The sequence below is a fragment of the Anser brachyrhynchus genome (genome assembly GCF_964034855.1).
Source record: "Anser brachyrhynchus genome assembly, chromosome: 3".
In the NCBI taxonomy this organism is placed as follows: Eukaryota; Metazoa; Chordata; class Aves; order Anseriformes; family Anatidae; genus Anser; species Anser brachyrhynchus.
Window position 1 is genome coordinate 116,954,580 of NC_137696.1, and position 27,484 is coordinate 116,982,063.

At 38.5% G+C, this 27,484-nt stretch overlaps 1 protein-coding gene across 18 annotated transcripts in view; it reads left to right on the top strand.

The window, feature by feature from the left end:
• TDRD15 (tudor domain containing 15) overlaps window positions 1–27,484 on the top strand; it is a 125,566-nt gene continuing 98,082 nt past the window's right edge. For 16 of the 18 annotated variants that reach the window (XR_013948615.1, XR_013948616.1, XR_013948617.1 and 13 more), the window contains exons 1-2: window positions 1–145; window positions 702–782. Coding sequence is in view for 2 of the 18 variants with exons in the window: in XM_080585486.1 (XP_080441612.1) it covers window positions 2,715–8,699 (5,985 nt within the window). In the remaining 16 variants the exon portion in view is untranslated. Of the gene's footprint in view, window positions 146–701; window positions 783–1,261; window positions 1,343–2,709; window positions 12,350–27,484 lie in introns of those variants that run through there. The other 2 variants (XM_080585486.1, XM_080585485.1) reach the window with 2 other exon arrangements.

A 27,484-nucleotide genomic window follows, 5' to 3' on the forward strand; every position in this document is an offset into this window, starting at 1 on the left:
TGTGTGTGAGGAAGTAGGTGCGCCGCCATTTTGCCGGCGTGGGACGGGTGGTGGCGGCGGTGTATTGCTCGTCGGTCCGGCGTTGAGGTGGTGGGAAATGGTCGTGCACTGGTGGTTATGGCTCTCCCACGTCCCTTTCACACTTGTGAGTGTTAAAGTTGCTGCTGCTCGGGGGTGGCGGTTGCCTGAGGGTTATGTGTGCGTTGTGGGTTTGAGCCCAGCTTCACGCTCTGCTTCTGCCAGGGTGTCAACCAGCCCTGTGCAGAGCTGCTGCTGTAGAGGGTGTGCAAATCCCTTAGGCTCTCACTCCTGTCCTACTTTTGGTTGCACTTTAGAAGTTCTTTTGTCATTCTGTAAATCTGCATTGTAGTGGTGTGTGATAGATTATAGATTTTTGGTTGGCTGAAGCCCAGCAAACAAGAGTAGCTGTGTGACCAGTCTTGTTTAGCAAGTATTTGTAGTGTTCTGGTTATGTGTTCTTTTTTTTTTTCCCCCCTTTTTTCTTCCTAACTTCTAATGAAGAAAGGTCTTACTATGGTTTTAGGAAGGTGGGTTCAGTCTTGTAATGTTGTTTTTTGAAATCTTAACATTTTAATTAAACTGGATATAAAGAACTTCTTCAGGGTGTTTTTGGGAGGAGGAGTGTTTAGAGAAGGACAACAGGAATTTTACTTTCTAATGAATTTATTATTACCTTCTAGAGAGGTGCAGAGCTGCTATTATAAGGGCTCAGGCTTCTAAGAAGTATGTTCTGAAAGCATAAGCCATATCTGGTGTAGAAGGTGAGTAAAGAGCAAGAAGTCATTTTGTGAGCTCTGAAAATTTGATTGTTTTGGTGTGATGCTATTTGGGTTATGATAACTGGAAAAAAACACTGATGCCCAAATTGGAACACATAACAAATGAAAACAGTGGAAGAAACGAGATTTGCAAAGCATTGATGATGCACCTGGTGTGATTTGATTCTGTCTGTTACGGTCAGGTGTGCCTGCTAGGTAGACAAGATCATTTTCTGAAGGTTGTTTTCATTCACTTAAAAAAAAAAAAACCAGAACTTAGCTTTCTGTGTTTTTTTTTTTTTAACCAGCAAAAGCACAAAGCGGGGGGGTTGCTTAAAGAAGGTGTAGTCACATCTGGATTTGGTACTGCTTTTATTGAGAGCGTTGGTTTTTTTTGGTTAGTTTTGTCTTTTGGTTGTGTTTATTTATTTATTATTTTCTGAAAAGTCAAGTATCTACAGTGTCATCTCATCTTCCTTCAGCTGAAGATGTCCTTGCACATGGGAGGGGGTTGGAATTAGATGCTCTTTAAGGTCCCTTCCAATCCAAACCATTCTATGATGGTAAGCTTTACAGTGGAATAAAGAACGACAGGGATCAGTGTTTCTTCTGAAGATGTATGATCACTAGCTACTTCACGTATGCCTGCGATAAGAGCTTCTATTCCAATTCTGTTGAAAAATCGTTTGCAAGATGAGGAAAGTCTTGTACTAATAATTTCTAGTTCAAATTGAAAGCTTCACTTTTAATGTTATGTAAAAAGTCATAGATCAAGCATGTTTTGCCCATTTTGTGTGTTTATGAGCTGTCTTTGCATTTGACAGACATTGACTGCCATAATTACTTGGTTAGAACAGTGGTTTAGTTCACAGAGTTTCTTGGTTAAATTATAGGCATGTATTGCCTTTTTAAACAATGTGGAATTGCAGATCCATTGAAATGTCTAAATTTGGATGAAAATGGAAACTGATCTTGAAGACCAAATTATAGATGAAGGTCAAGGCATAGTTTGAATGGTTTGAGGGTATTTAAACTGTCAGAACCAGATGTTACAGAGCACTACAAGTTAAGACAGTACAAAACATATTTGACCCAATTGTTAGTTGATGGGCATGGCAGAAATGTTAGACATAGATAATGTATTCTGTATGTCCTTGCAATTAAGAAAACTTAAAATAAGCTAAAGCTATATGTGATAGTGTAATGAATATAATTCAAAAGATGAAGTAAACAGTAAATCAGAGCATTAGACGTCGTTGGTTTGAAGAAATGATTCACATGAAAAGTCACATAAAAAGAGCACAGTGTGAAAAGAAGTCCTTGGTAATTCCTATATTAAAAAGAAAGAGAAATAATCTAGAAATACTTCTCCAGGTAAATTCATGTAACTGCAGGTCTAGTACAGTGATACTCTGGATCTCCTTTGGAGACCACTGCGGTTGAATTTATTGGATACAGATCAGATCACCAGAGATTTATAAAGGACATGAATTGCCTTCCACTTTTTTTGAGCAGAAAGACATTTTTTTCAAAAAGAAACAGGTATTTTCCTGGTCTTATCTGCCCCCTTCCCTTCCTACCTTTGTGATTCCCCTTACCAAGGTATCTGATATCTTTAGTTCTCTTTATCATTGTGGGAACCACTTTCTGATGATAAATTATGCTCAAGTGAGAAATGTAGACTGCAGCAATGAGAGCAGCTCTAGAGGTACTTTTTTCAGTTATTACCTGAATATCTTTGTAAAAAGACAATTGTGTCAAGTATATTACAGTAGCATAAAACGTGACAGTTACACGTTCAGTATATGTTCTAGCCAGAACTGTAAGAATATGCTGTTAAAACATTTTAAAAACAAATTTCATATAAGGAATTAGTTAATAAAGGAAATACGGAAAATTGTCAGGCTGATCTTGCTCCTTCTCTTTGCAGACAGAATGAAATCTCTGACTCCTTCACCAAAAGTAGTTGATATGAATCTGAAGATCACTCATATAGAGTGCCATCCAGAATGCGTGGTCATAGTATTCAAAGGTCAATGCAAGGTGGGGTGTGAACTTGACTACCACATACTGCAAAATGAAATGCAACGTGTGTTCAAAGTAAAAGATAACGTTGACATTGGTGGACCTTGTTTGGTGGAAGATGCGGAAGGAAAATGGCATAGAGGAAAAGTTCTGGAAAAGAAAGAGAATATCTGTAAGGCCTTTCTTATAGACACTGGACAGGTGCTAGTGGTTGAGGAAATACATATTGCTTCTGCTGGTGATGATTTTTTTCAGCTACCTCCAAAAGTAGCTTGGGGGATTTTTGCTAACATACTTCCTCTTGGAGAAAAATGGGGTCCAAAAGCCATAAACTATTTTTCATCACTGGTAGGATTGCAGATTACAGGTCATGTGAAATCTGTTACATCGTACCAACTTTTTATTCTGGAAGTACCAAAGGTCATTAGTGATATTCTTGAACTGCAGTTAGGAAAACTTATCGATGGAGATTCTTTTTGTCTCATTGTAGAAATGTTGAAAGTGTTTCCACCAGAAACATTTAAGAGAATGCCACAGTTGTTGCAACAGAAACGTCCAGTCCAGGAATTGCTTACTTTTAGTAATTCTGAGAAACCATCAGACTTTTGGCCAGTTCCAGATCTCTTTCCATGTCTACCAGCTGGTAGTAAAGTAAATGTAAAAATAACTGTTGCAATAAGCCTGAGTGAATTTTACTGTCAGATACAGGAACGGCAGAAAGAGCTGGAAAATTTGACAGAAGCTATGTGTTTGTACTACGAAGCTATCAGTACAGAGAATAATACATCTTTTGATAGTTTAGGGCTACTTTGTGCTGCTAAAAGGCAAAATGGACAATGGCATAGAGGAGTGATAAAACAGCTGCAGCCCAACCACGTGGAAGTCTGGTTTATGGATTTAGGTAGTATCGAAACTGTGCCATCTAGTTGTGTTCAGAAACTTAAAGTAGAGTTCATGTCACTGCCTATGATTTCATTTCCATGTGCGCTGTCTTGTTTTGGGAATCAGGATGAAGCAGTAATAAATCTTCAGCTGAAAAGATTTATACAGGCCTTGACAGGACAGACTTCTGTGTGTGTCTGTGTTGATTTATTCAATGCCAGTAAACACTTGTATTATATTACGCTGCAAAATCAAAATTTTGGAATTAATGTTAAGCATCCAGAGAACTTGAATGAGGCGGGTGCATCATTTGTCTCACCTTTGGAAACAAAAATCTCTAGCATTGGTGTAAGCTACAAAGCACGTGCCTGGAGTTCATCTAAAAATCGCACTGGAAATAAACAGACCAAGAACTGCTTACCTGAATGGGATGGGTCTTTATCAAAACACTGCAAAAGAGTAAAAATGCAAGTGAATAGTTCCTATACTGCTTTCGTGGTGTATGTCATAAATCCATCCAACTTCTGGATTCAGACATGTGCATATCAGAAAGAATTTCGAGCCCTCATGAAAAATATTGCAGATGCATATAACCACTGTGGAGCTGGTGACTGGGTCCTTGAAAACCCAGAACCTGGATTACTGTGCTGTGCCCGGTATAGCAAAGATATGCATTATTATCGGGGTGTTGTCACTGAAGTGCTTCATGTAAGTGTTACTGTCTACTTTTTAGATTTTGGGAATACAGATACAGTTCCCTGTTATGATGTGAAAACATTGCTTCCAGAGTTTGCTGCTTTGCCGGCTTTAGCTATGTGTTGTGAACTTGCTTGCACTTTTCCTGTTGAAGATGTGTGGGTTAAAAAGGAAACTGATTTCTTCAAACAGATTGTATTTAACAAACTGCTGCTGTTTCAGGTCATTGGAAAGCAAAATAACAAATATATTGTTAATGCACAGTACAGGAATGCTGTGCAGGAAAGTAATGTTGCTGCACTTATGGCTCAGGCTGGATATGCAGAATACTGGGAAAGAAGACCAGTTTCTGCTCTAAATCTGTCAAAAAAACGTCAAGCCCAGAATCCCCTCCAGTTAAAGCAAAAATATATAAATGCACGGTGTACCTCTGATATTTGTAAAAACAATGTATTACAAAATAGACAGGTATTTGAAAAGGAAAAAACATTAAGCACGTCTTCTAGGCTGAGAAAATCAGTGACACTGTCCTCTTTTGGAAAAGATGCTCTCTCTGAAAATCATAAGGTCAGGTCTCAGTCATTTTCCCAGGTCCCAGTACCTGAGAAAAAAATACTTTATAAAGAGCTTGTGTTTAAACCAGGAGCTGTTTTTGAAGTGGTGTGTTCTTACAGTGTTTCCCCAGCAGAGTTTTCATGCCAGTTGCAGAGTAAACTGCCAGAGCTAAATACTTTAATGAAGCAAATCCAGACTTACTATAAAGAGCATACCATTCCTTACAAAACTGGACAGGTTGCCTGTGTTGTTAAGTGTCCCAAAGATGGGAAATGGTACAGAGCTAGTGTTTTGCAGCAAGTGTCCGCAAATGAAGTTGATGTGTTTTTTGTAGACTACGGTTATCGGGAAAGAGTTCTACTTAATGATCTTCAAGCTGTCCTTCCAGATTTCCTAACTCTGGAAAGTCAAGCCTTTCAGTGCGTGCTTAAAAACGTACCCTTACAGATTGATGCACTTAATTGGCCTGAAGAAAAGTGTAGACATTTTAACGACTTCATTTCTGCTGCTAGAGGACCACTGACTTGCACTGTCTGCGCTCTAATTCTTTTAAGTCCAAACTGTTTATGCAATATAGTTGACTTACAGACTCCGTATATTAGTGCGGAGGAGTTTCTCAAGGAATGTGGACTCAACCGGTCTGAATATATTGGATTGCAAAGACTTGCACCTCTGGGTTCCATGTACAGTTTTTATTACTCATCTTTTAATATAGAAATTGGAAGCGAGGAGGAGGTTTATATAACTCACATACATAGCCCTTCAAAATTCTATTGCCAGCTTAATCGAAACAGTGAAACGATAGAGGCATTGATGGGAAGTGTTACTGAAATAAGTAAGATGGCAAATCATGCAAAATATGATACCATCAGTACGCGATTATGTATAGCCAGATATTTTGAAGATGGTCTGTTTTATAGAGCTTTGGTTTTTCCTGTGGAATCAACATCCTATCTATGTGCTGACTTTGTGGATTTTGGAAATAAGCATATGGTAGAGAGAGACCAATTGATGCCTATTCCAGACTCTGCCACTGACTTAATATTCACACCCATGCAAGCCATTAAATGCTGTCTGTCAGATCTTAAGGATGCAAAATTTCCAGCAAGGGTTATTAGATGGTTTGAGGAAACTTTCCTTGGTAAGCTGCTGAAAGCTGTAATTGTATCCAGAGAATCAGATGGCCAGATTGTTGTGGAGTTGTATGATGGACAGCTCCAAGTAGGTCAGAAAGTTAAAGAAAAAATATTGGAAGAATTGGCTTATGTGACAAATTATACCGAACAATTTGTTGGAAGTTATGGAGTGATACAACACATAGATAACAAAAATAATGGTGAAGTAAATATTAAAAGTCCTGAAAGGATTCAGTTGAAAAATGAACTGGAATTTCAAGCAGACAATAAGTATTACCAGGCAGATAACGGACAGAATTTTGGAGATGAAGAGCAAATTACATGTAGAACACAAAACCAGTGTTGTGGGTCCTCAAAGCTGGTAACTTCAGAGGGCAGTGAAGAACCAGGTTTTCTAAAACCTTACAGTGCTGCTATGGAGCACAGAGAGGAACCTCTGGATGGAACGTCTGCTTCTCAATCACCATGTCATCCTTCTTTAAGTTTAAAGGAAATAACTGTAAATGCTCTCTCTGAATCTTGTACTGAACAACTAAATTATACAGGTCAGCAGGAAAGGGATAATGAAAATATTCCAAAATTAATTAGTCTTCCTCAACGTGATATTCAGGTGAATTCTGAAGTAGCAGGGTATATTTCTCATATAAATAGTCCATCGAGTTTCTATATTCATTTTGCAGAGGATGAAAACTTAATAATTCAACTAGCAGAAGAATTAAATGAAAGCATGCTGAATATAGGTCATGACAATGGCTTAGGTGAGCTCATGGTAGGGGATCTCATTTTAGCAGAGCATGCCATTGACTGTTTTTACTATAGGGCAGTTATTAAAACTCTGAAATCAGGAAACTCCTTTGAGGTTGAGTTCATTGACTATGGCAATACAGCAGTTGTAAGCCTTTCCAAAATGTGCAGGATTCAGAAAAAGTGGTTAACTTTGCCAAGGCTCAGTATTCACTGTTTCCTTAGTGCAGTGAAAAGTACTCCTGATGAAAGCTGGACTAATGAAAGTACTTCCTATTTTGTAAACAAAATAAATAATAAGTTAGTCACTTGCAAATTCTTAGAGCAAGATAGAGAGCAGTGGAAGGTAGATATAATTTGTGATGGAAAATCTATCTCTGATGGCTTTCAGCAGAAAAGTGGCAGGACAAGTTTGCAAAACAAACCAATATTTAGATGGGAACATATGCCAAAACAAATTCTGGTTACAAATGATAATCCTCAAGATAGAAAGTCTGTGAGTGACTTAGGTGGTCAAAGGAAAAATCAGACTGCTAAGATGAAGAATAATTCTAAAATGTGCTTAAACATCCCTCCTCAAGATCTAAATACTGATCAAGTAGAAAGAGCAGAAATAATTAATGCTTCAGCGGGTGGAGAATTTCATGTACAGTTACTTAAAAATCTGCAAATATTAAATGATTTAAATGTCATGCTGGTCAAAGAAGCACAAAGAAGTGGTTTACTTACGGTGGATAACATTGAAGAAGGGTTGGAGTGCATGGTAAAATCTGAAAGGAACTTAAAGTGGTATCGATCGAAAGTGATAAAGATGTTTATCAGGGAGAGGTTAATGCTAGTTTTTTTTATAGATTATGGCAACTATGAGATGGTGTCCTTAAATAATGCAAAGATTCTCAGTGATGAGATGAAAAGCATTCCTAAACAAGCTGTGCTTTGTGAATGGGTTTGGTTAAAAAAAATGAATAAGGTTCCATTTGTCCATGTAGTAAATGCACTCCTAGATGGTGGAATAAGGATCTTGTTTCTGAGATATTTGGAATCTTCTCATATCTGGGAAGTAGATATCTTAATAGGGAAAGTTCTGCTTCAGGAATATTTGAATCAGCTCTTAACAACTATTGTTGGACTGGAAAAATCCAGTAATACAGACTGTATGGAGTTCCGGGAGTCATTCAGGATAAATTCAATCACATGGACACTGCTGCAGAGTGGCAGAAGGTATCCTGGGTTTGCAACTGCAGTTACTGATCCTTCAAACTTCAGCATCCAGTTTGAAGACTTATTTGATTCCATGAAAAACTTGTCTTTGCTGCTCTCTGATGTTCCTGATGACTTGCCAGCTTTGCCAGAAGAACTTGTGTCTCCTGGTAACAGCTGCTTGATCCAGTTTGGACTGGAAGCACAGTGGAACAGAGTACAAATATGTGATGTGACAAGTCAGTCTGTTGTTCTTACATTTATTGATTATGGCTTTCTGAAAAGCATCCCCTGCTCAGAAATCCATAGACTTAAAGTTATTCCGGAAAGTCTGTCTTATTTACCGCACTTGGCTTACTCTTGCTGTTTACATGGTATAGTTCCTGCCACAGGGGAATACTGGAGTGACAAAGCCAAACTTCTGTTTCAAAAGCTTCTTAGTAAACCAGATCTCATATTCCATTTTAAGCACTATGGCTCTGGAATGAGGTTAGAGGTTGATGTTCTGTATGAGGGGAATAATCTAGCTTGTGCCTTAGTTGCTGCTGGCCATGCAGTCTACTCTGCAGGTAGGTGCTGCCGCATTCCAGTTGATGGAGTTGAATCAGCCAAAACGTGCTTGCAGCCTAATTACCCAAATTCTAAGTGCTGTGGTTTCTTTTGTGAACCAGATTATAACTAAGCCAAAAAAACTTTATTTTTTCTGGTAGACGTAAAGCAAAGAAATGAAACAAAAGTATCTGAAGGATAGGACTGCTTGTGATAAAAGTTCCAGAAAAGGTGTTGGGAAAGAGGGTCCTGATACATCGCTAATAAGGGATCTGAGTTCTTGTAACACTGGGGGGGGTGTGTGTGAGACTGAAGTCTTTAAGCACTGTGATGATACAAAAAGTAAAATTGATTTCACACAGAGTAAATCTACTATCAGAAGTAGTGGTTGAGACTTGTCATTCTGATGAACTCCAGTCTCTAAAGACAGTGTGAAGATACCATCAAGACATTTATTTGAATAATAATTAGGCTGCAGATTAAGAAAAAGTACTACTTCACTGCATGAAAAAGCTCACTCAACTCACATTGAGTGATAACTGTATATTTACTTCATGGGGTTATGTTCTTTGTAGTGCCAAGTAGTACTTAGTTTAAGTGCCTCTGGATAAAAGTTTTAAGGGTTAATTAACTGTAATTCGAACTTCTGGCTATCATTCAGTTCTAAGAGCACATCTTGGGTGTCTGTTTTTTTAAAAGATTATCCAAATACCTTAAATGGCAGTTCTGTTTGTGTAGTATTAATGTGCAACTAACGTTTTAAAATTTGATTTTTGCTAATGTAAAATAGACTGTGTCTTAGCTCAGGTGGCTGTACAATACTTACCTAATGTTACAAAATGGAGCCTAGTAATGACAGGTTGTTTAAAAAGAAAAACCAAAGAGCTGTTATGAGTATGATTTTGATGTTCTGCTAATTGCACATTAGCTTTATTTGCAAGACTGTGTTTTATTTTAAACACGTAATGAATCTAGCTTGAAATTATCATTTCTTTTCTGCAGGTCTGATGGCCAAGCTCCTTAAGGTAGAGATTAGATAATGGGAAAGTATTTTCAGGATTACACTGTAAATGAAAATAAAGATAACAGCTTTAGTCATTGTTTGTATGAACTATCAGAAAGGCATTATAGGGTTATGTTACAATTGTGAAATGAAGTTGCTGGGATGTCTTGCTAAGGATTTGATTCCCAGTCTTCTTTCTTTGTTGTGCACTTCCCCTATCCCCAGCCACAGCTGTAACAGCATCCTCCTTCCAAGTAGTAGAAGAGGCTATGCTTGTGACCTAGCTGAGAGGGATTGCCAGAGGATTTGGGAGTTTAGATGACTTTTGCTATTTGTCTTTGGGCAGGCATAATTCTGAGTAAAAATACTACTTTGATTTGGTAAAATTTAATTGGAAGCTATTGCTTATCATTTGGTTGTACTTACTAAATATTTTTCTGTACATTATGCATTTGTTTATACATGTCATTGATTACTTTGTTTTTTTTAAGTATGTAAAAGTGATAAAGAGCCAGTTGCATTTGGAATTAAAAATGATGTATACAGTATTCTGCTTTTTTGTTGTGAATAATAAAATGCTTATTTTCTGTGCGTAACATGCCTTGCCTAAATCATTCTGAATGTTTTGAAACTTCCTGTGACCTCCGTGGTTGGTGAATGCGTTAGAGAGAATTTGAAGCTATGTCTCTACTTTCTTTGTGGGATGGTGCCACAGAGCAGTCCTTGCCATCTAGTCCAGCAGCTGTGAAGCAGATTGTATCTGTTGCGTGCCAAATCAAGTTTTAGTTTTTAATGCTGTACAAATGGCACAGCCTTTCTGTGGGCTCACTTGTACAGCTTGCTAGCATGAGATGCATGCCTCCCTCACCATGCATCTGCTCTGTGCTGCTCTTGTACTCTTAACTCACACCTTAAAGGGAGCCAGGCCTCTTGTGGCAGACAGGTAGGTATGCTTTATATACCATACTTGCAAAGTAACTTGCAGTTACTTTGGGAAACACTTTGCATTATTTTTAAAGATGTACAGTGTGTATTGACGACCATTTGAACTCTGTTAAAAAGATTGTGATCTTTTCAAATGCTCTGACATTTTACAGTGTCCCCAAAAGCCTACCTGGTATTTGTGGGAGTGGGTGTCTTTTTCTTGGTTATATATATTTATTTCTTAAGGTAGCTGTAAGATGGTATAACCATACAGTGAGATGTATCTGAGTTTGAGGAACTTACCAAGCAACATTATTCTCTAGTTAAGACTACCTCTTGCTGATTTTGGTGCTCCTTTCTGACTGATTTAGCAGGAGCCCTATGCTATCTCCAGAGGGAACTGTGTCGGAAGAAACTGTGGGCCTGAGAGAAAGAGATGATTAAGGATTCATCTAGCAAGAAAGGCAGAGGGAAGGAAAAAGGTTTTACTGGTGATATGGGGTGGTGATTCAAGACTGTTGAAATGTCAGACCAGTTACTAGATGTTAGTATGGGCCAGGAACCATAGCTATTTAGGTTTTCAGGCATAAATTTAGGTTTCAGTGCTCACTACGTGTGAAGGTTTTTCAAGTTTGCAAATGAAAAAACAGGAAATATGAGTTAAAAACTTGACGAAGAACTTTTAGAAACTAATAAGTGATCAACTCTTCCATAAAAGCAAACTTAAGGATGCAGAAGAGCCTCTGACATTGCTTTTAATGACTGCAGAATCATAGAATCATAGAACATCCTGAGTTGGAAGGGACCCACATGGATCATCGAGTCCGACTCCTGACACCACACAAGTCAATCCAAAAATTCAGACCGCGTGGCTAAGCACACAGTCCAGATTGTGTGTATCCAATTTTGCAGTGTCAGAGGTGGCTTGTACCTAATTTGTTGCTTTGCATTGAATAGCACATACTTTATACTGAAAGAGGATGTTTATTTCCAAGTGGTGGAATAGAGGATTGATTAGAGATGGGATCATCTTTTTTCTTACAAATAGCTATCTTTTTATGTATTCATATTTAAAGTTGAGTCAAACTGGAAATGCTTGGTCAGCTGATCTCAGCTGTTATCCAAAATTATGCTGAAAAGGTAAGAATATACACTTAAAAAGATAGTGTTCTTAATTGTGTACACTTTATATTTGGGTTACTTAATTTCTTGTAGACCATTTTATCTGTGCATTTCAATTTTTAGTGTCACATTCAATGTTGTTTTAAGGTCTTTAAGAAATAATCTGTTCTCTAGTCTACCTTAACATTTTCTTTTAACATTTCAGTGCACAATTGTTCTTTTATAGACTGATCTTCTAAGGAACAAAATCTTAGTTTTGCAGGCTGTCAGTTTTCTCTGATGCTCGCTGCTCTTATTCCAGCATTCAAAAGTTGTGATTCTACTGACCAATTTCAGATGTCTTGGTTAGAAAGGAGGACTTAATGGCATTACATCTTGTTAATGCTGGTGGCTGGATAGGAGAGGAAAAGCAAGTTTTGCTTCTTTATCTGAGGGAAAGTGATCCTGGGCTGGTCACCAAGCACCGTGTAGTATGGAGTCAGCCAGTGCTTTCTTTTAGTCAAACATGACAGAAAACTGAGGGTGCAGTCAGGCTCAAGGGTGTGGAGCTGGGGAGGATGTTTAAACTGCCGAATACGATAACAACTGTACATCCCTGCTGAGCAACTTTTCGATTCTAAAGCTCTGTTTTGTATTGTGACATTTTCTTTGACAAACCCAGTAATGACAGAAACAGTCATTTTCACTTGATGTGAAAAGAGTTTGTGATTTTTAGCTTAACTCCTCTTTGGATTTGTTTAGGAGGTGTTTGTATGGTGACAGGGCCTCTCAAAGACAAATTCTGCTAAGCATGTTTCAGAGGCTGAGGAGGCTGCTTGATCCTGATTAACCGTGTTTGAGCTGCACTGACATCTGGTGGCTCTGTGCACAGTTCCTGGTAGGCATTTTCAAGCTATTTATTACATAAGTTTCTTTCAAGTGATGATCTTGTTGTATCTGTCCAGAGAAAAAGTGAAATGTTAAATTAAGCAGAGAAAGGAAAAAAGGAAGTTATTTTAAGGGAGGTCTGATATAAGAATGTTTGCCAAATGGTTTCTCTAGGTATATAAGTATTTTATTTGCAGACTGGGTATGAAAAAACTTAGAAATGCTTGTTTCCATTAATGCCCAGTAAATTTCTATTTCTTAATTGTTTAGACACATTTGAAAACCTCCCTGATTTGTCTCTGAGGAAGATTTTTTTTTAAGAATAATAAACATTGTGAAAGCAGAATCATGAAAATACTTATCCAGCACTGCACTGACTTTAGGGAGAGCCATCTTGATTCCTGCAGATTTAATAAGGTTTCTAGGACTACCATGTCTAGATCTGCATAATGAAGGAATTAAAATTGTCTGCAGTGTAATTTTTAGTGAGCAGTAAACATCAGGAATCCAACTGGGTGACCCTCGAGTATAACCAGACCTAGTTCTGTGAAATTATTATGCTGCAAATAAAAGGAAATGGAGTAAAAGTGGGGTTTAAATGAGTTTAATATTTTTTTCTACTTTAAAGGAATACCAAGGTGTTGAGAGCAAAAACACTATTTGACAGACTTTGATTCCGATTAATTCTTTAGTGTTTAATCACCCTGATTTCATAGGAGCTTGAACTTAACACAAAATACATGATCAAGCTTTTTAATTACGTTCATTTTCTTTAAAGCCATGGAACCACTGATCTCCTCTAATCTGACATTCCATATAACGTGGAATTTCACTTACTTTTGCATTAAGCCAGTATTCCCCCTTTTGCCTCCAAGGGTTCAGACCCTCATTTCCCACCTTCAGGCGATAAGCATGCTATTCCCCCCCTTGAAGCTGTTTTACTGTACAAAGATTATACTGTACAGTATTAAAGAGCTGTGATACGTCTCTTTTTCTCCAGCCACAGGAGTCAAGTCTAGGAGCTAGACAATTCTTTGGGCAGGGGGAAACCTATGCTCCAGTTTCTGCTCGAATGAATTCTTCGGCATTTGTATGTAAAACACTCCTTGATGCAGCAGCTAGGGGAGCAGGCACTACGACTTCCATAATCCAGTCATGTTCTCTGTTTTCCACCCTTTATTTTCCCTAATTAATTTTGCATCCTTTCTGCAAAGCAGGGCACCTCCAGCAAGAGAACTTGAATGACTGATACCTTTGGGACTAAAGCACACACCTGAAAGAACTGAGGGGGGAAAAAATCAACTTTGGTCGGAAATAGAGAATGAACTTTGTATTTTCTCCAGTTGGATTGAATGTACCAGCCTGCTTTATAAAAGAGTTTATCCACCTTATGTGCTTTAAAAGGTGAAACTTCAATATGAGACAAATTAGGCTTCTAATTTCATGAGGAGCTAGAGGATTGAAGAACCACCTACCTGCAGCATAAGGTGGCTGAGGAAGGGGTGGCATCTCAGGTGCCTGTGCTTGGTGTTTCAGGTCGGCTGCTTTAGGCAGTTCTCCCTTCAGACTCACGAATCATTTGGAGCGTGTCCTGAAACATCTGCGTCTTGTCATGGTGCGGGCTGTGGAGTCTGCTCTGACAGCCGGCTGCCTGAAGTTGGCTTGGTGTGACATCTAAGTGGGCACTTCTCTCGATGCAGTGTATTTTCCTGAGCTACATCTACAGATAGCTTATTCAACGTAGTGAGCAGTCATTCATAAAACATAAGATAATGCTCATTTTTCCTATAATGTGCGCTGTTTACATCACTGGCTTTGATGTTAGGAGTTCCAAGAACAAATTCCTACTAAACCACAGCCAGAAGTAAAAGCTCCTGCAGATTGTATGACATTTTGAGAAAAAACATTTTCCCTTCTTACTGAAGCTGTATAGCAGTGTGTCAAAGTACTTGGGAGGGACAGAAGGGAGAGGGCATGGTTTTATAGCTTAGCTGCTAGGGCACAGAAATACAGGGGTTAAGGTATGTGCTCTAAAGCCTCGCTTCTGTGATGCGTTCACTAATTTATCCACAGTGAAACAGTTTTGAGAGGAAGGAATGAAAAATGACCTTATTGTTATAGCTTGGTGATGGAAGGTACGGTTTTGGACACTCTCAAACTGAAAATGTCTCATTTCCTGGTTGGATGTTTTAACAATTAAGCTATTCCTTTGCATTTGCTACCCTCTTCTCAGGCAACTCTTGGAGGAAAAAAAGGCTAAAAAGCACTGTCCCATGCTGTTTATATGGGGTGTTCACTCAGAGTACCCTTATTGTAAGTGTGGACCCCTAAGAGCTAGGCAGTAAGAAAGAACACCAGTTTTGAGTGCTTGGTTCCTAAAGGATGTATGCTGAAAAAGGCCCTGACTTGGATTCCGGCTGTGTGTACGTGGGAGATAAGCACTGAGGTGCTGAAATAGTTCAGGACATGTTTAGTAGCGCAGCTCCGAGTGCCTGGGGAGTTGGGATATCAGACAGGAAGGCAGCTTGTGACTGCAGGGGCCTGCAGGTACAGCAGCTGCTGAGCAAGGTTTTTTTAAATAACAAGTCTGAACCTGAACACTACCATTCCGCCTAATGCCCCTTGTCAGAATTTATTAAACGTAGTCCATGCACCCTAATTCATGCTGTTAGCTTTCATCAGAAATATTCTGGTGTATTGTAAAAGTTAAACCTATTGCTCACTTTTATGTTTGTTTCCACCAAAAGTTGATGCTTTCTGGTATTGAAGTGGGATGGAACTGTCTTGTACAACAGTACAAGCTGGGGACCAACTGGCTAGAATGCAGCTCTGCAACAAAAAAAAATGTATCCAGTATCAGGTGTTTGGGTTTCTGATGGACAACAGGCTGAATATGAGTGAGCAGCGTGGCTGTGTGGTGAGGTGAAGGTCTGCCTTGGTACAGGGCTAGATCACTCTTCAAAGACCTAAACTGAAGTTAGAGAGAAAACAGACTCTTCACAGGCCGCAGCATTTTACAGAAGAAGGTTGAGGAATGATGGACACAAATTGTGGCAAGGGAAATGCCAGTCAGATACAAGAAAAAAAAGGATTTCCAACAAGACTGGCAGTCTGCCTGGAGAGGCTCCGTATTTTCCATTCCTTAGAGATCTCAAGCCTTGACTGAGCGAGGCCCTGGACAACCCACCCAGGCTCTGAAGCTAGTCCTGCACTGAGTGGGGGTCAGACAAGTCTGTTCCAACCTTAGCTACTCATAACTATTATTTTCTTGGATTATGCACAGTGTATAGTAGACATACCTGAACTAGTTCAGGTGATAGTTGGGGAAGGGATGGTTTCATGTGGAGAGCTTGCTCCAATCTGGGCAGTGGTGTAGACTTTGTACTGCATTCAGTCTAGGTAATGTATAGCAATGCACGTACGTGCTTGATGACATAGTAGAGATGTAGTATCTCCATGCCATTCTCTGGGAACAAATTTAATTTAGTAGGGCTGTCAACACTAGGGTACCATCATAATGTGATTTAATGACGACAGACAATATACTACAATACCCAAAACCACTCTCCCTGCTTTATTTCCTTCAGTTTTGAGACTTTTGATATAATAGCTTTTTTTCCCAGCACGTGCTTTATACAGGTATGTGTGCTTAGGAAGGTACATTTGGCTGAGCTAAGTAGGGCTTCTTAATAAACCAGGAGTTTGTTTTGTCAATGATTGTTTATTCCATCCAGGCAGTAAGAATCTTACAGCAAGTTTCTGTCCCTTTCCACTTTTCAAGATGTTCTGTACTCTGAATCTTTTTCAACAAGCAGGGTTTTCAATTTAAGGGAATAGACATACTTGATAAATTTCTTCGGTACTAATAACTCTAATTTTGGAGTGGGTTACATTTGTAGAACATTACAACATTGTTATATCTGTTATATGGTTATAAATAGAAAAAATTTTGCTTGTTTTTTTACTTTTGAAACGTTTCATCAGAATGAAATTCATTTGTAAAAGAAAACTGTTGAAATTCATCAGATTAATGATGGTGAGGGTTAGCTGTGCTTTTTTTTTTTTAAAGGGGGCTATTTACTGTATTTCAAAGGTTTACTGTATGAAGTATAATACATATAACTAGAAGTAATGGGAGGAAATTAAAAATAATTTAAACTTCCTGAAAATGAGTTCTATTAGATTGTAGAATAAGTTCCCAGGGGAAGCTGTAGAAGCCTCATTATATGGCTTATTTAAAACTAGATTAGATGAATTGCCTGAAAGGAACAAGCTTAGGTTGTTTCCTGTGAGGCTGAAGGAGGTGACCTCAGAGGTATATTTTGCTTCTGAAATATTTTATTCTGTGATGTGGTCCTTCTGGGAAAGTCCTGTTCATTCTTATATGATATTTTGTAGGTGCTCCCCTTTCTGTAATACTTGGTTTATGGTTTGGATGGGTACACAGGAGAGCCTGGAGGTTAATTTTGAAGCTGCGCAGTAAAAATCCAGGTATATTTGTTGAGTCTGTTCTCTGCCTCAGTGGCTATATAAGTACTTCATAGGAAGTGGAACAGTCCCAAAACAAAAGGATGTAGGAGACCCATCTCAGAAGACATCTATAGCAGTGTTCAGAAAGCTCATCTCAGCAATGGTAGGCCTTAGTTTAAATAAATATTTGAGGTGGTTCTTAGAGCAGAAACCACAGCTATTCCAAATTTCCCTTTTATAAACTGAGCCTGGCTTGACAGTCATCTCTGTGTTTGGCTACTCTCACGAAATGGGGTTTCACACTTTCTGAAATGGATGTGAAAGACTTCAGCTGGAATGTAAACATCTGAATTTGAGCTAATTACCACAGGCTTTTTTAATAAAATGGAAAGAAACAGACTTTTGTGTTGTGATGCATCTCACTCCAAAGGAGATGTCTGAAATAGGTTGGGTGAATTGCTCCCCAAAAGCACACACTTCTCTCCGGTGTCTGCCAGGGGAGCTTATGGTGTTTGCGATGGCTGCAACATAAATGATCTTATCCTGATTAGACCCCTTACCTTCTTGTCCTACTAGCAGCAGTCCAAATCTAAACCGTGCTGCTAGATTTGACAACAAATTAATTTGAAATCAATTAGACAGTATGTTCTTCCACTTTTGCAAACCCTGGCAAAGAAAGCGACATTCCTGCAGGCCAAGAACCACCCAGCAATGTGCAGGAAATGGTTTCACACGCATCAGTGACTGCCTGAGATGGCACTTTGGTCTTCTCACCTGCTGTTCTGGGAAGAGCAGCATTGTACAGTTACACAGAATTTCTCTGTCCTGTTCACACGGAAGCTCTTCAATGCCCCTTTTTATTTTTTTTAAAGTGATCCCTACATTAGTTTCCACTGAAAGCTCATAAGGCATGTATGATCTGAGCTTTCTTTGTTTGTAGTGTTTATAGAAATCTACATTAGAAATGAGACAGTTTCTTCTAGGGTGGCTTTAGAAATGCTTTTTACAGCATTCTGTCTTTTTTGCAAGTTGGAGTATAAACTCTCAAAATTACTAAAAGACCCATGGGCTATAAATTTGCAGTACTCCAATGTGAATCCACAGTATCTGCTCCAAGTTATGATTTGATAGCTGATGCCAAAGGGAGTGTAGACATTTGTTTAATTTTGGATCATCAAGTCCAAAGCTGTCCTGGTGATTATGGCATGCTATTATTTTTGTCCCTGTCAAAATCAATGAGCAGTTACACAAGTAATGGGCTTAGCTGAGCAGAGATGCTGAAAACACGAGGTTAATGATGAAGAGCTGGATCAGGCACAAGAGTGTTTCAAAGAAGATTTAAAGGGGGGGAAATTAAGTTGTTGAAAATGAAATTTTCTAGTATTTTCATTAAGTTTACAAAATAATTGTAGTGCTTTCAACAAGAGAAAACTGTGGTTTATGGTACATTTAGACGATGACTATGTTTTTTAAATTCTTACTTGGAATTAATTTTTTTCCTAATAATTATTAAACTTCAATCACGTGATGCCAAATTGTCTTCCTCACCAGATGGTATGTTGTCATATGTTGTGGCACTGAAGTGACCATTCACATCTGGCAAATGGGAATCCACAAACAAATTTCTTTAAAATCACCATTAGATTTTGCCACTTCCGATGATGCTAGTAGATGAATTTTCAGAGCTTTCTTTGACCAACTATCTTTTCCCCCTAATTACTGTTTTCTTGTTTCTCTTTATTTTAGAGGGGATTCCATTTGTTGTCTCCAAATGTGCTGTGAAATTTTCAGTTCCTCTCAGGAGGTATTTGCAGAGTTTTTCAGTTTGTGTTGTGTACTGCTCAGTTTTTCTCTGCCTGCTTGGGCTCCTTGAGGATTGTGCGTATAAAACCGAGTAACAAGACGCAGATAAAATAGTGTACTGATCAGAATGACTGTGAAATTACAAATGTGGGAGGCACCTGTGAATATCACTGTAGGCTGGAGATAATATTGTATCCACAACCCATTTTTGGCCTTATTTAATCGGAAAAAAAGTTGAAAGAACAATTCGACTAAGTCGGTAAGAGATTGAAAAAGTGTGCTGGACAGGTAGCACAATGTTCCTATTTCACCAAAATACGGTTGGCCACCAGGTGGAGACTTTTCATTAACTATTCCTGAACTGAAGATACAAAAGACAAAAGAAGTTATCGGCATAAGAAGCCATTTGCACAAAAATAAAATAATCCCATTTATTTTTCAGTTCTTCTTATAGATAATTCTTGCAGTGAAAAGTTTCCCAAGCTGATCTGAGGAGGCGAAGTCTTAATTCTGGGGAGGAAAAAAAAAAAAGAAGCGTATAGTGTAAGATTTAGCAACATAATGCTGAATTGTTTTATGAAGTGATGGAATTTGCTAAAATTAAATATGTTCCATCTGCCTGATTTTGCTTTTTTAAGTGACCAATCTTGAATTATTTTCATTTTAAATGACCTAGTTATGAAAACTCTTTGGCCTTTGGAATTTGCAGCAGGTTTAAATAACATTTATCTTTGTGTAGCATAGTTAATAGCAAAGACATAATTGCATGCTTTTCTGTAAGTGGAAGTCCTTAAATGCATATACTAATAGGCAGCATCATCTATAACAATCGTCAAATTTATGGAGGAAATTGGTTTTCAAGCTATTTATGTATTAATATGGAGGAGAATAATACTAAATTGGATTTCCACCATTTTTCTTTCTATTTTTATGCAATGAATAGGACTTGTTGCCCTCTAACTAATCTGTCTGTGGACTTTCAGCAGTGGGGCAGGAGGATAAAACTGCTCTATTCCTCTCCGATCAGCAGTAATACCATTTTTCAGCTATGGACTGGTTAGTTGGAAAGGGATGAGAAGTGAGTAAATGTGGATGCTGAGTGGAAGTGAATGAAGGGAACGAAGGATAAAACTGTGAATCAGATTGCTTAGTTTGTGCGGAAGATTAGCCAGAAAAATGAAGATGAGGTGATCTTGGATTTTAAAAAAAATATATAGACATGTATAGACATGGTATAAATGGGTGCATGGGAAAGAGTGATGTGAAAAAGCAGTGAAAACTGCAGGCAGGTGAGGAATGAGGCTCTAGTGAGAATGGAAAGCAGAGGGATCTCTTTGGGGTTACAGCTCTGTGTGGCTGTACACTTCAATGTGGTTATTTTTTATTCCCAGTTTTTCATCCTGAAGGAATTTAGGCTTGGCATCCCTTCTTTCTCCCATTGGTTCTTGTGGCATATCTCACCAGAAGATACTTTTAAAAAACTCTGCATTTAAAAGAAAGAGTAAGTGGAGTTAAGGCTCACGACAGGGCCAGTGACATCTGCTTTGGGCCTGGGGACAAGACAAATGTTTGGTTGTAGCACAGGGAGGGAGTTATGGAACGGAAGGATGTGCTCTGAAAGTAAAAAGGTGATGCCAAGGAGGTTCTCGCTGCCTGTTGCTGATTGTAAGGAAAATGTCTTCCATTCTTCCCTTTCTCATCAGGGATGCTGCTATGCTACATCTAACTCGTTCCTTGGTTAAAATATTATTTGCAGCTACATAACAACAACAAGCATGAATTTAACCCCCTGTTTCAAAAGAAGGAAAAATTAAAGCGAAGTTCACAAATATTAGAAATCCAGTTTTAAAGATCTCAGAGGACTTTTATGATCAACTGGTTTGATTTCTGATGTATGGTTCCTGGGAAATTAAGGAATTTGCTACAGATTTTGAGTACCTCTTGATGGGGTACGAAAACTGCAATTATTTTAAAATTGTGAACATGTACCTGGTAGGTTCTGCTGTAGGGTTGCAACTACATCTAAATATGATGCTTTGTTGCAATTGTCCCTTGTGTGCTGTTGACAAGAATTGGAGTGCCTTAAGGCAAGTAGGTCTGGATGGGCTTCTAGTTTTCAGCATTTTGTGCTGTTCAACAGTAAGGACTTTTTTTCTTGTTATCCGCATTAATCTCATAATTTTCTCTTGAGATACAGAACAACTTTTGAAAGGTATTCCATGCAGTTATCAGATGACATCATTCAGTGTAGTTAATTGGCCATCTGCCATTAGAAAGTTATGCTTTTATTTTTATTATGAATTTCTTTTTTTTAAGCTTCCAGCCACTTCTTTGGTGCTTTGCAGTTTGGCTTTGTAAGGACTTAATTGTGAATCGTGAATGCTTAGAAAAATAACCAAAGACTTTTAAAATAAATGCAGAGCCGTGTAGTTAATGATAAAACAATGTGCTGTTTGTATATGAATGATACATAAAACACTCTAAGGGCAGGTTCTCCTGCTTTTATTATTCTTTATCAGTATCTTAGAGTGGGTTGTTTGTGCAGTAAGACAATTCAACATGGTTAGAAGGAGGAGAATCTAGCCCTTAAAAATAAAGATCTGAAAATAGCCTTGTTTCCCTCATAATGTTGTATCAGAAAAGCAATTCCTTTGGTGCCAGTGTTGGTGTGAAATTTTAAGTGAGGGAAAGCCTGTGCTCACAACTATAGGGTTCATCCTCTTACCAATTTTAGCTTTAAGAAACTTTCTATGGTGGTGCAATTCACAGCTCTTCAAGGTGAGGTGGTTACTCTTAGGTAAATTCAGGTTTGGATGTTACGAAAATTTTCAACAACAGGGTGGTCGGGCACTGGGACAGGCTCCCCTGGGCACTGGTCACAGCACCGAGCCTGCTGGAGTTCAAGGAGTGTTTGGACGACGCTCTCAGACATGTGGTCTGATTTTGGGTGGTCCTGTACAGAGACAAGAGTTGGACACCGTGATCCTTGTGGGTCCCTTCCAGCTCAGGATATTCTATGATTCAATGATACTCTTAAAAACTGAGATTTCATTTATAAAAGGAGACAGTTACATAATCTGCAGGTCTTAACTCTTTTCCCCTCTTTTTAAATTTGCACTAGTTGCTTCTGTGTATTTCAGAGGAAAAGACTTTCAATGGATTCCGGAAAGGGCATTAAGATTGGAAGAGCTTATTTAATGATTGGACAGTATACTTAAGCCAAAGAAGAGCATTAATTGCAGCAAAATATTAAACCACTTACTGAGATTATTTTTTTTAAATATAGCTTTTGAGATTTGTTGAAATAAATCAGAATAACACAGACTGACATTGACATTATTTGCATTTGATGAATGCATGTGCTGGCCTAAGCTGCTGAACTATTCAGGCTGAAGGTTTCCACCATTGTCCTTGTTGCTGTAGATATCACAGAGGAGAAGATTAAGAGCATTATAACTTTAACACAAAATTCAGAAATATTATAATAGGAAAAGATAGTCTAAGTACAACAAAAGGCAAATTTGCATAGACTTACTTTTATCCAAACATTTGACCTCCAGCTTAGATGGCTTAAAAAGGAAGAAGAAAAACCTGTACCAGTTTGTCTTCTTGCAATAATCTGAAAGTTATCACATTGAGAAACATTTCTCACTAACTCTGAACTGGATATGCCAATTATTTTTTAATTAAAATCTGCATTTCTCATACCAGTGCTGTAATAGCCAACTGACCATCCCATTGGAAAATATTTTGCATGTATTCATCTTCCTTAATTCAAAGATCTACAAATTGCTTTTCCAGTTGTTTCATCATTCAGTCCTTGCACTAGCTCGCTCTTTAAGCAACTTTGAGTTTGAACTGTCATCACAGCTCTTGACAGCTCTGTCTCTGGTTGTAGCTTGGATTTTGTGTTCCAGCAAGTCCTCTTGACCTGGCTCTTTAAACCTTTTGGAGGTTCAACCACTATTTTTGCTGTAGCTTTCTCAAAGTAGTTTACGATTTTACCCTGCTGTCCTTTAGGAGAAGAACATTTCTCTTTCCTCCATTCACTTGACCACTCCTCTCTCTTTATTCAAAGACTTAAAATTTGATTTTTTGACACACATACTAGAACTGAATCAATAGCAGTATAAACTACATGAAAAGAAAATCTTAAATCTGAGTTACCTCAAAAGTCTTGAAGTATAGCAGTCTACCACTTAAAATAGATAACATTTCTCTCTTGTTTTAATGAATTGTCTGATACCAAATGAAGAATTGGTAGCTGCGGAAGTTGCTTTCACCTGTGAAGATTTCTGTCATTGGTGGCTAGAAGCATCCAAGCAGAAAGGGGTGAGGTGTCAAAGGCATCATTTTTAAGACATTTATTATCTTCACTATTATTAAAAATTTCAATTGCAAAATGATGGGTCCCATTTTTATTTAAATTTTTATATCCCAATAATGAGACTATTTGTTTCAAGAAGGACTGTATTAAGTAAGGTGGGTCTACAGGAGTCTGTAGTTAAAAATGCTCAGGCAACACTTCACAGTCATCTTCCCTACCCACAAAATTGGATCTGCAGGGATTTGAATGTGCTCACCGCATTTCAATCTCTCTTTATTTGAATCCATTATGTATTTTATATTTCTTATTCTGACAAAACAATCAAACAGAATAGCAATGATGTATTTAAGGCTGGTTATAGTAACATTTAAGGCAGTAGAAAAAAGTGAGATGGTCTGGTTACTAAATCATTCTAATAAAGGACAGCATTGCTTAGTTTTATTTTACAGTCTCCTGAACAATAACAACAGTAGCTTCACTATTTTCATTTCTAGTCAAAGCAACTGGAGAGTAAGATGGGAAAAACATCAGAAGTATTGAAATAATTATGCTAATATTTGAAACAATGATTTGCAAGTCACTGTTATATAAGAAATGTTTCCTTTTTCTGATTTTGTTGTTGTTTTTTAATATGAAACATCTATCAAGTAAACAGGAAAGGAAAACTGTCTTTTCTGAGTGGTTTCATTTCCAGTGTTTCTTTGGCGTCCCCTCAAGGGTCAGACTCAATAAACAGCTGTGCACTATGTGTGAATAAAATCAGCGTTGCAGAACTGCATAGCACACCAGCAAAAAAGGGTTTTAATTCTTTTCTCTTTGAGTGTAACTGGGACACTTATGACTTTAACTTTTCCTATTCCAGTATTTACTCTCGGTGCTTGCACCAAGGAAGAATTCAAAAACAAGAAACAGCTGGAGCCTTTTCTTTACACTTCACCTGCTATTCACATCAATAACCCTTCAAAACACAAATGTGCAGGCAACTCGCACACAATTTTCACTGCACCCACTTTTGTATGGAAAAGAAAAGTAACTTCATCATCTCACTTGGAATAATAAATATCAGAAATCTGCATGATACCATTTTGTGTGAAGGCTCTTATTTCCTATATTAAAGGACAAAATGACTTGCACAAGAAGGATATTCAGTTCTATAAAGACACATGTATATGCTTCATTTGTCTGCATGAATATATATACTTTTTTCTCTTTGGATCATAAAGAGCCAGATAAACCTTGTTACTAGGCATGAGATGTTGCAAGCAGCACCATCTATGCAGGCAGAGGGTGTATGAAGAGTATGAGGTTGTTCTTCCTGAATGGGTGCAGGGCATTTCTTGGACACCCCAAAGGGCTTGGCTGGAGAGGACTGCAGCACACTTAGCTGAGAGAGCGGCATTTGGTCTGTAGGAATTGTCCATCTACATTGGGTGGAAGTACCTTTGGGTAAAGCAGTAGCAGAGAGAAGGAGAATGGCAGATGCTTGCATTGCGCATGTATCTGTGTCAGGGATACTTCCAGCATATTAAAAATGTTTTTGATTGCTCTATCTTCTTGTAGCAGTGAGGATGTCCAGGGGTTCCAGCAAGCACCCAGATCTTCGGTTGCATGTTTGGGCTTCCTGAATGGCTGTAAATGTGTACTGTTTATAAGGACACGATGGCCATTTTGGAATAGATCTTGGGGGGGTTCAGATTTCATACAGCTTGTGATAGTTTACTGGCTTGTTCAGTGTAAATGTATCCTACAGGGTCTGCAGTGAGCAGTCATGGAAAATACAAGGATAGGAGAAGAGATTGCACTATGTCAATTTTTGTTAGCAGAGGTAATAAAAAATGTTGGCTATATACCTGGTTTTTATATAGGTCTCTACATTGCTTCTCAGGTAGCTGCCTGTGGAGGCCTTGTGAGTGGGGCAAGGACACAGAGATAGATGGGTGATGGAGTGTTGCAAATCCTCACAGATTGACTCAGGGAGATTTCAGAGTGTCAGAACGGATCCCATAGTTCATTGTATGCCTGGCTAGCTTGCAAACGTGGGCTGAATGAGTCTTCCTTGATCATCAAATTTGTCTTTTGGCTGTTCCAAGTTATCCAAAGAAACAGCAATGTTTTTATACTGATCTTGCCAATGTCCTCCTAGTGTTACAAGCAGTGTCTTCTCTTCCACTTCCCACAAGCTCTGATGTAACTTCGGTTACACAGCAAGAACTTTTTGTAGGTCCGTGGAAACTTTTCAGGGATTTTCTGCAAGTCTAACAATATTATTTCCTTTACACACTTGTCTAAATAGTTTATATGTAGTAATGGTTTCTCTATTGCTTGTCTCAAAACAAAACATGGCATAATGGTGTTTTCATGTCTCGTGGTTAAGATTTGTAAGTAGAATATATTCACGTTCCTGTACATGTCATGATATAGGATATAATATAACTTGTCCTACATATAAATTGTAAAATAGGAAGGGCGAGTCATTTTGTGACACAAGGTAGTTCTGAAAACGAAGCTGCAAGACGGGGTTCTGACCTCCCGTAAACATCTCAGTCTGGGTGGGGATGGAGGGGAGGAAGGGAGCAGATCTGTGGCGTAGCCATTCAGGTGTTGTGCTGGTCTGTTTGGGATGGCGCTAATGAGGGGGTCTCTCGTTAGGAAAATGGTCTTCATGAGCAACAAATACACGTACTGAGGCCTGCCTCCCAAGATGTGGTCGAATATCACTTGCTGAGGGGAAGTAGAGAATAAGTGTTTTCTCCCTTTGTTTCCATGTGGCTTTTGCTTGTTTTTGTCTCTTTTCCTGTAATTAAACTGTCCTTATCACAACCTGTGAGACTCTTTTTCCATCATATTCTCTCCTTTTGAGGGGGAATGAGAGCGGCATGGTGGTTAGATGCCCATCAGGGTGAAGACACTGCAGTTGTTGACTTAAACTTTACTCTGAGATAAAGTTATCTGCTCAAAATATGCAAAACTTATTTTTGCCTGCTCAAATCAGATAGTTCTCATGAGTTATAATCTCAGGAATACCAGGAATTCTCTTAGAGTGATGTACATTGAGGAATACAGAAGAACTTCATTGATAAATGAGAAAAACAGAAGTTGCCTCTTTTGGTCCATGGAAAAAAAGAAAAGGAAAACTAGTAATTCCCATAATGGTCCAGTCACTGCAAATAAGTGACATCTTAGTACTATGAGTATATATGCAGCTATGTAACTTGATGGAAAATAGGTTAAGCCAGCTTTTGTCTCCCTGAAATGATGTGCACATATGAAAATTATCCATGCAAGCCTAAGTCAGCGGAGACAAATACAAATGGGCACATCTAGGGAAACACTTCGCCTCATGTAACAGAAGGTAAAAAAACATCCTGCTTTTCTGTGTGGATTTTAAAGGTAACATGAAGACAGACAACTGACTTTAAGATGCTTAAAGTTAGGGAGATGTATCCTACCTCTAGCACATAGCCCTGGGTCAGACAGGACAAGGAGTTACTGTCCGGCTCTGGAGGGCTCCACATCAGTGTGTAGGGTAGCTCTATAAGGGTTGTTCTTTAGGTGTAGTGCTACATCAAGAGACTAACATGACTAACTTACACTCTCTGAATCACTATGCAAGATCTCAACATCTTTTTTTTAGGTGCTACTGTTCCCTTGATTGTTTGGATCTGACCTCCAGTCTAACAGTGAAAAAAACAATGTCCAAGTTTATTTACCTGTTTAATCCAAACTGGTAATTCATTTCACTCTAGCTTCAGTCTTGGAGGAGGCATGTGCCTTCACATGAATTGTCAGCGGATCGCGATAAAGTAGTGTGACTCGCGCTACATATCCGTTCTTCAGCAGTGTGCTCAGGGACAATTTCTTTTACACGTTGACAGTTTGACACATGATTTTTTTTTCCCTGATACTTAGAAGAAATGAAAGGATTTCACAAACTTGCTAAAGATGCTGATTCCCAAAGCTCTGTATTGTGAGTTTTTTATTAAAGCATTCCAGCGTCAGAGCATCCAGACTCGTGCCCTCTTAGTTGATAGTCAAGGGGGACATTTGCAGGACTGACTGCACAGTGACCTCAGGCTTTCAGCAGCAGAAAAAATGCCTCAGGGAAACTCAAGAGATTTATCATAATGCTGTTTGTTTACAGAAACTTTCAGGTGCAACAGAGACTGACAGGTACAGTACCACATAGGTTAAACAGTAAAGAGCTAAGCAATAACAATATAAAAAGACAGACAGTCCAATATTTACATTGTATACAAAATTTCTCTTTGTTGGATGATGTTTAGAGTTCCCTAGAGGTATTTTCCTTGATATGCTGACGTTTTTGGGCCTACAGTTCAACATGCTGTACTGGGTAGCAATTCATGAGGCTTTTTTTTTTTTTCTTCCTGTGATGTTTTTTGCA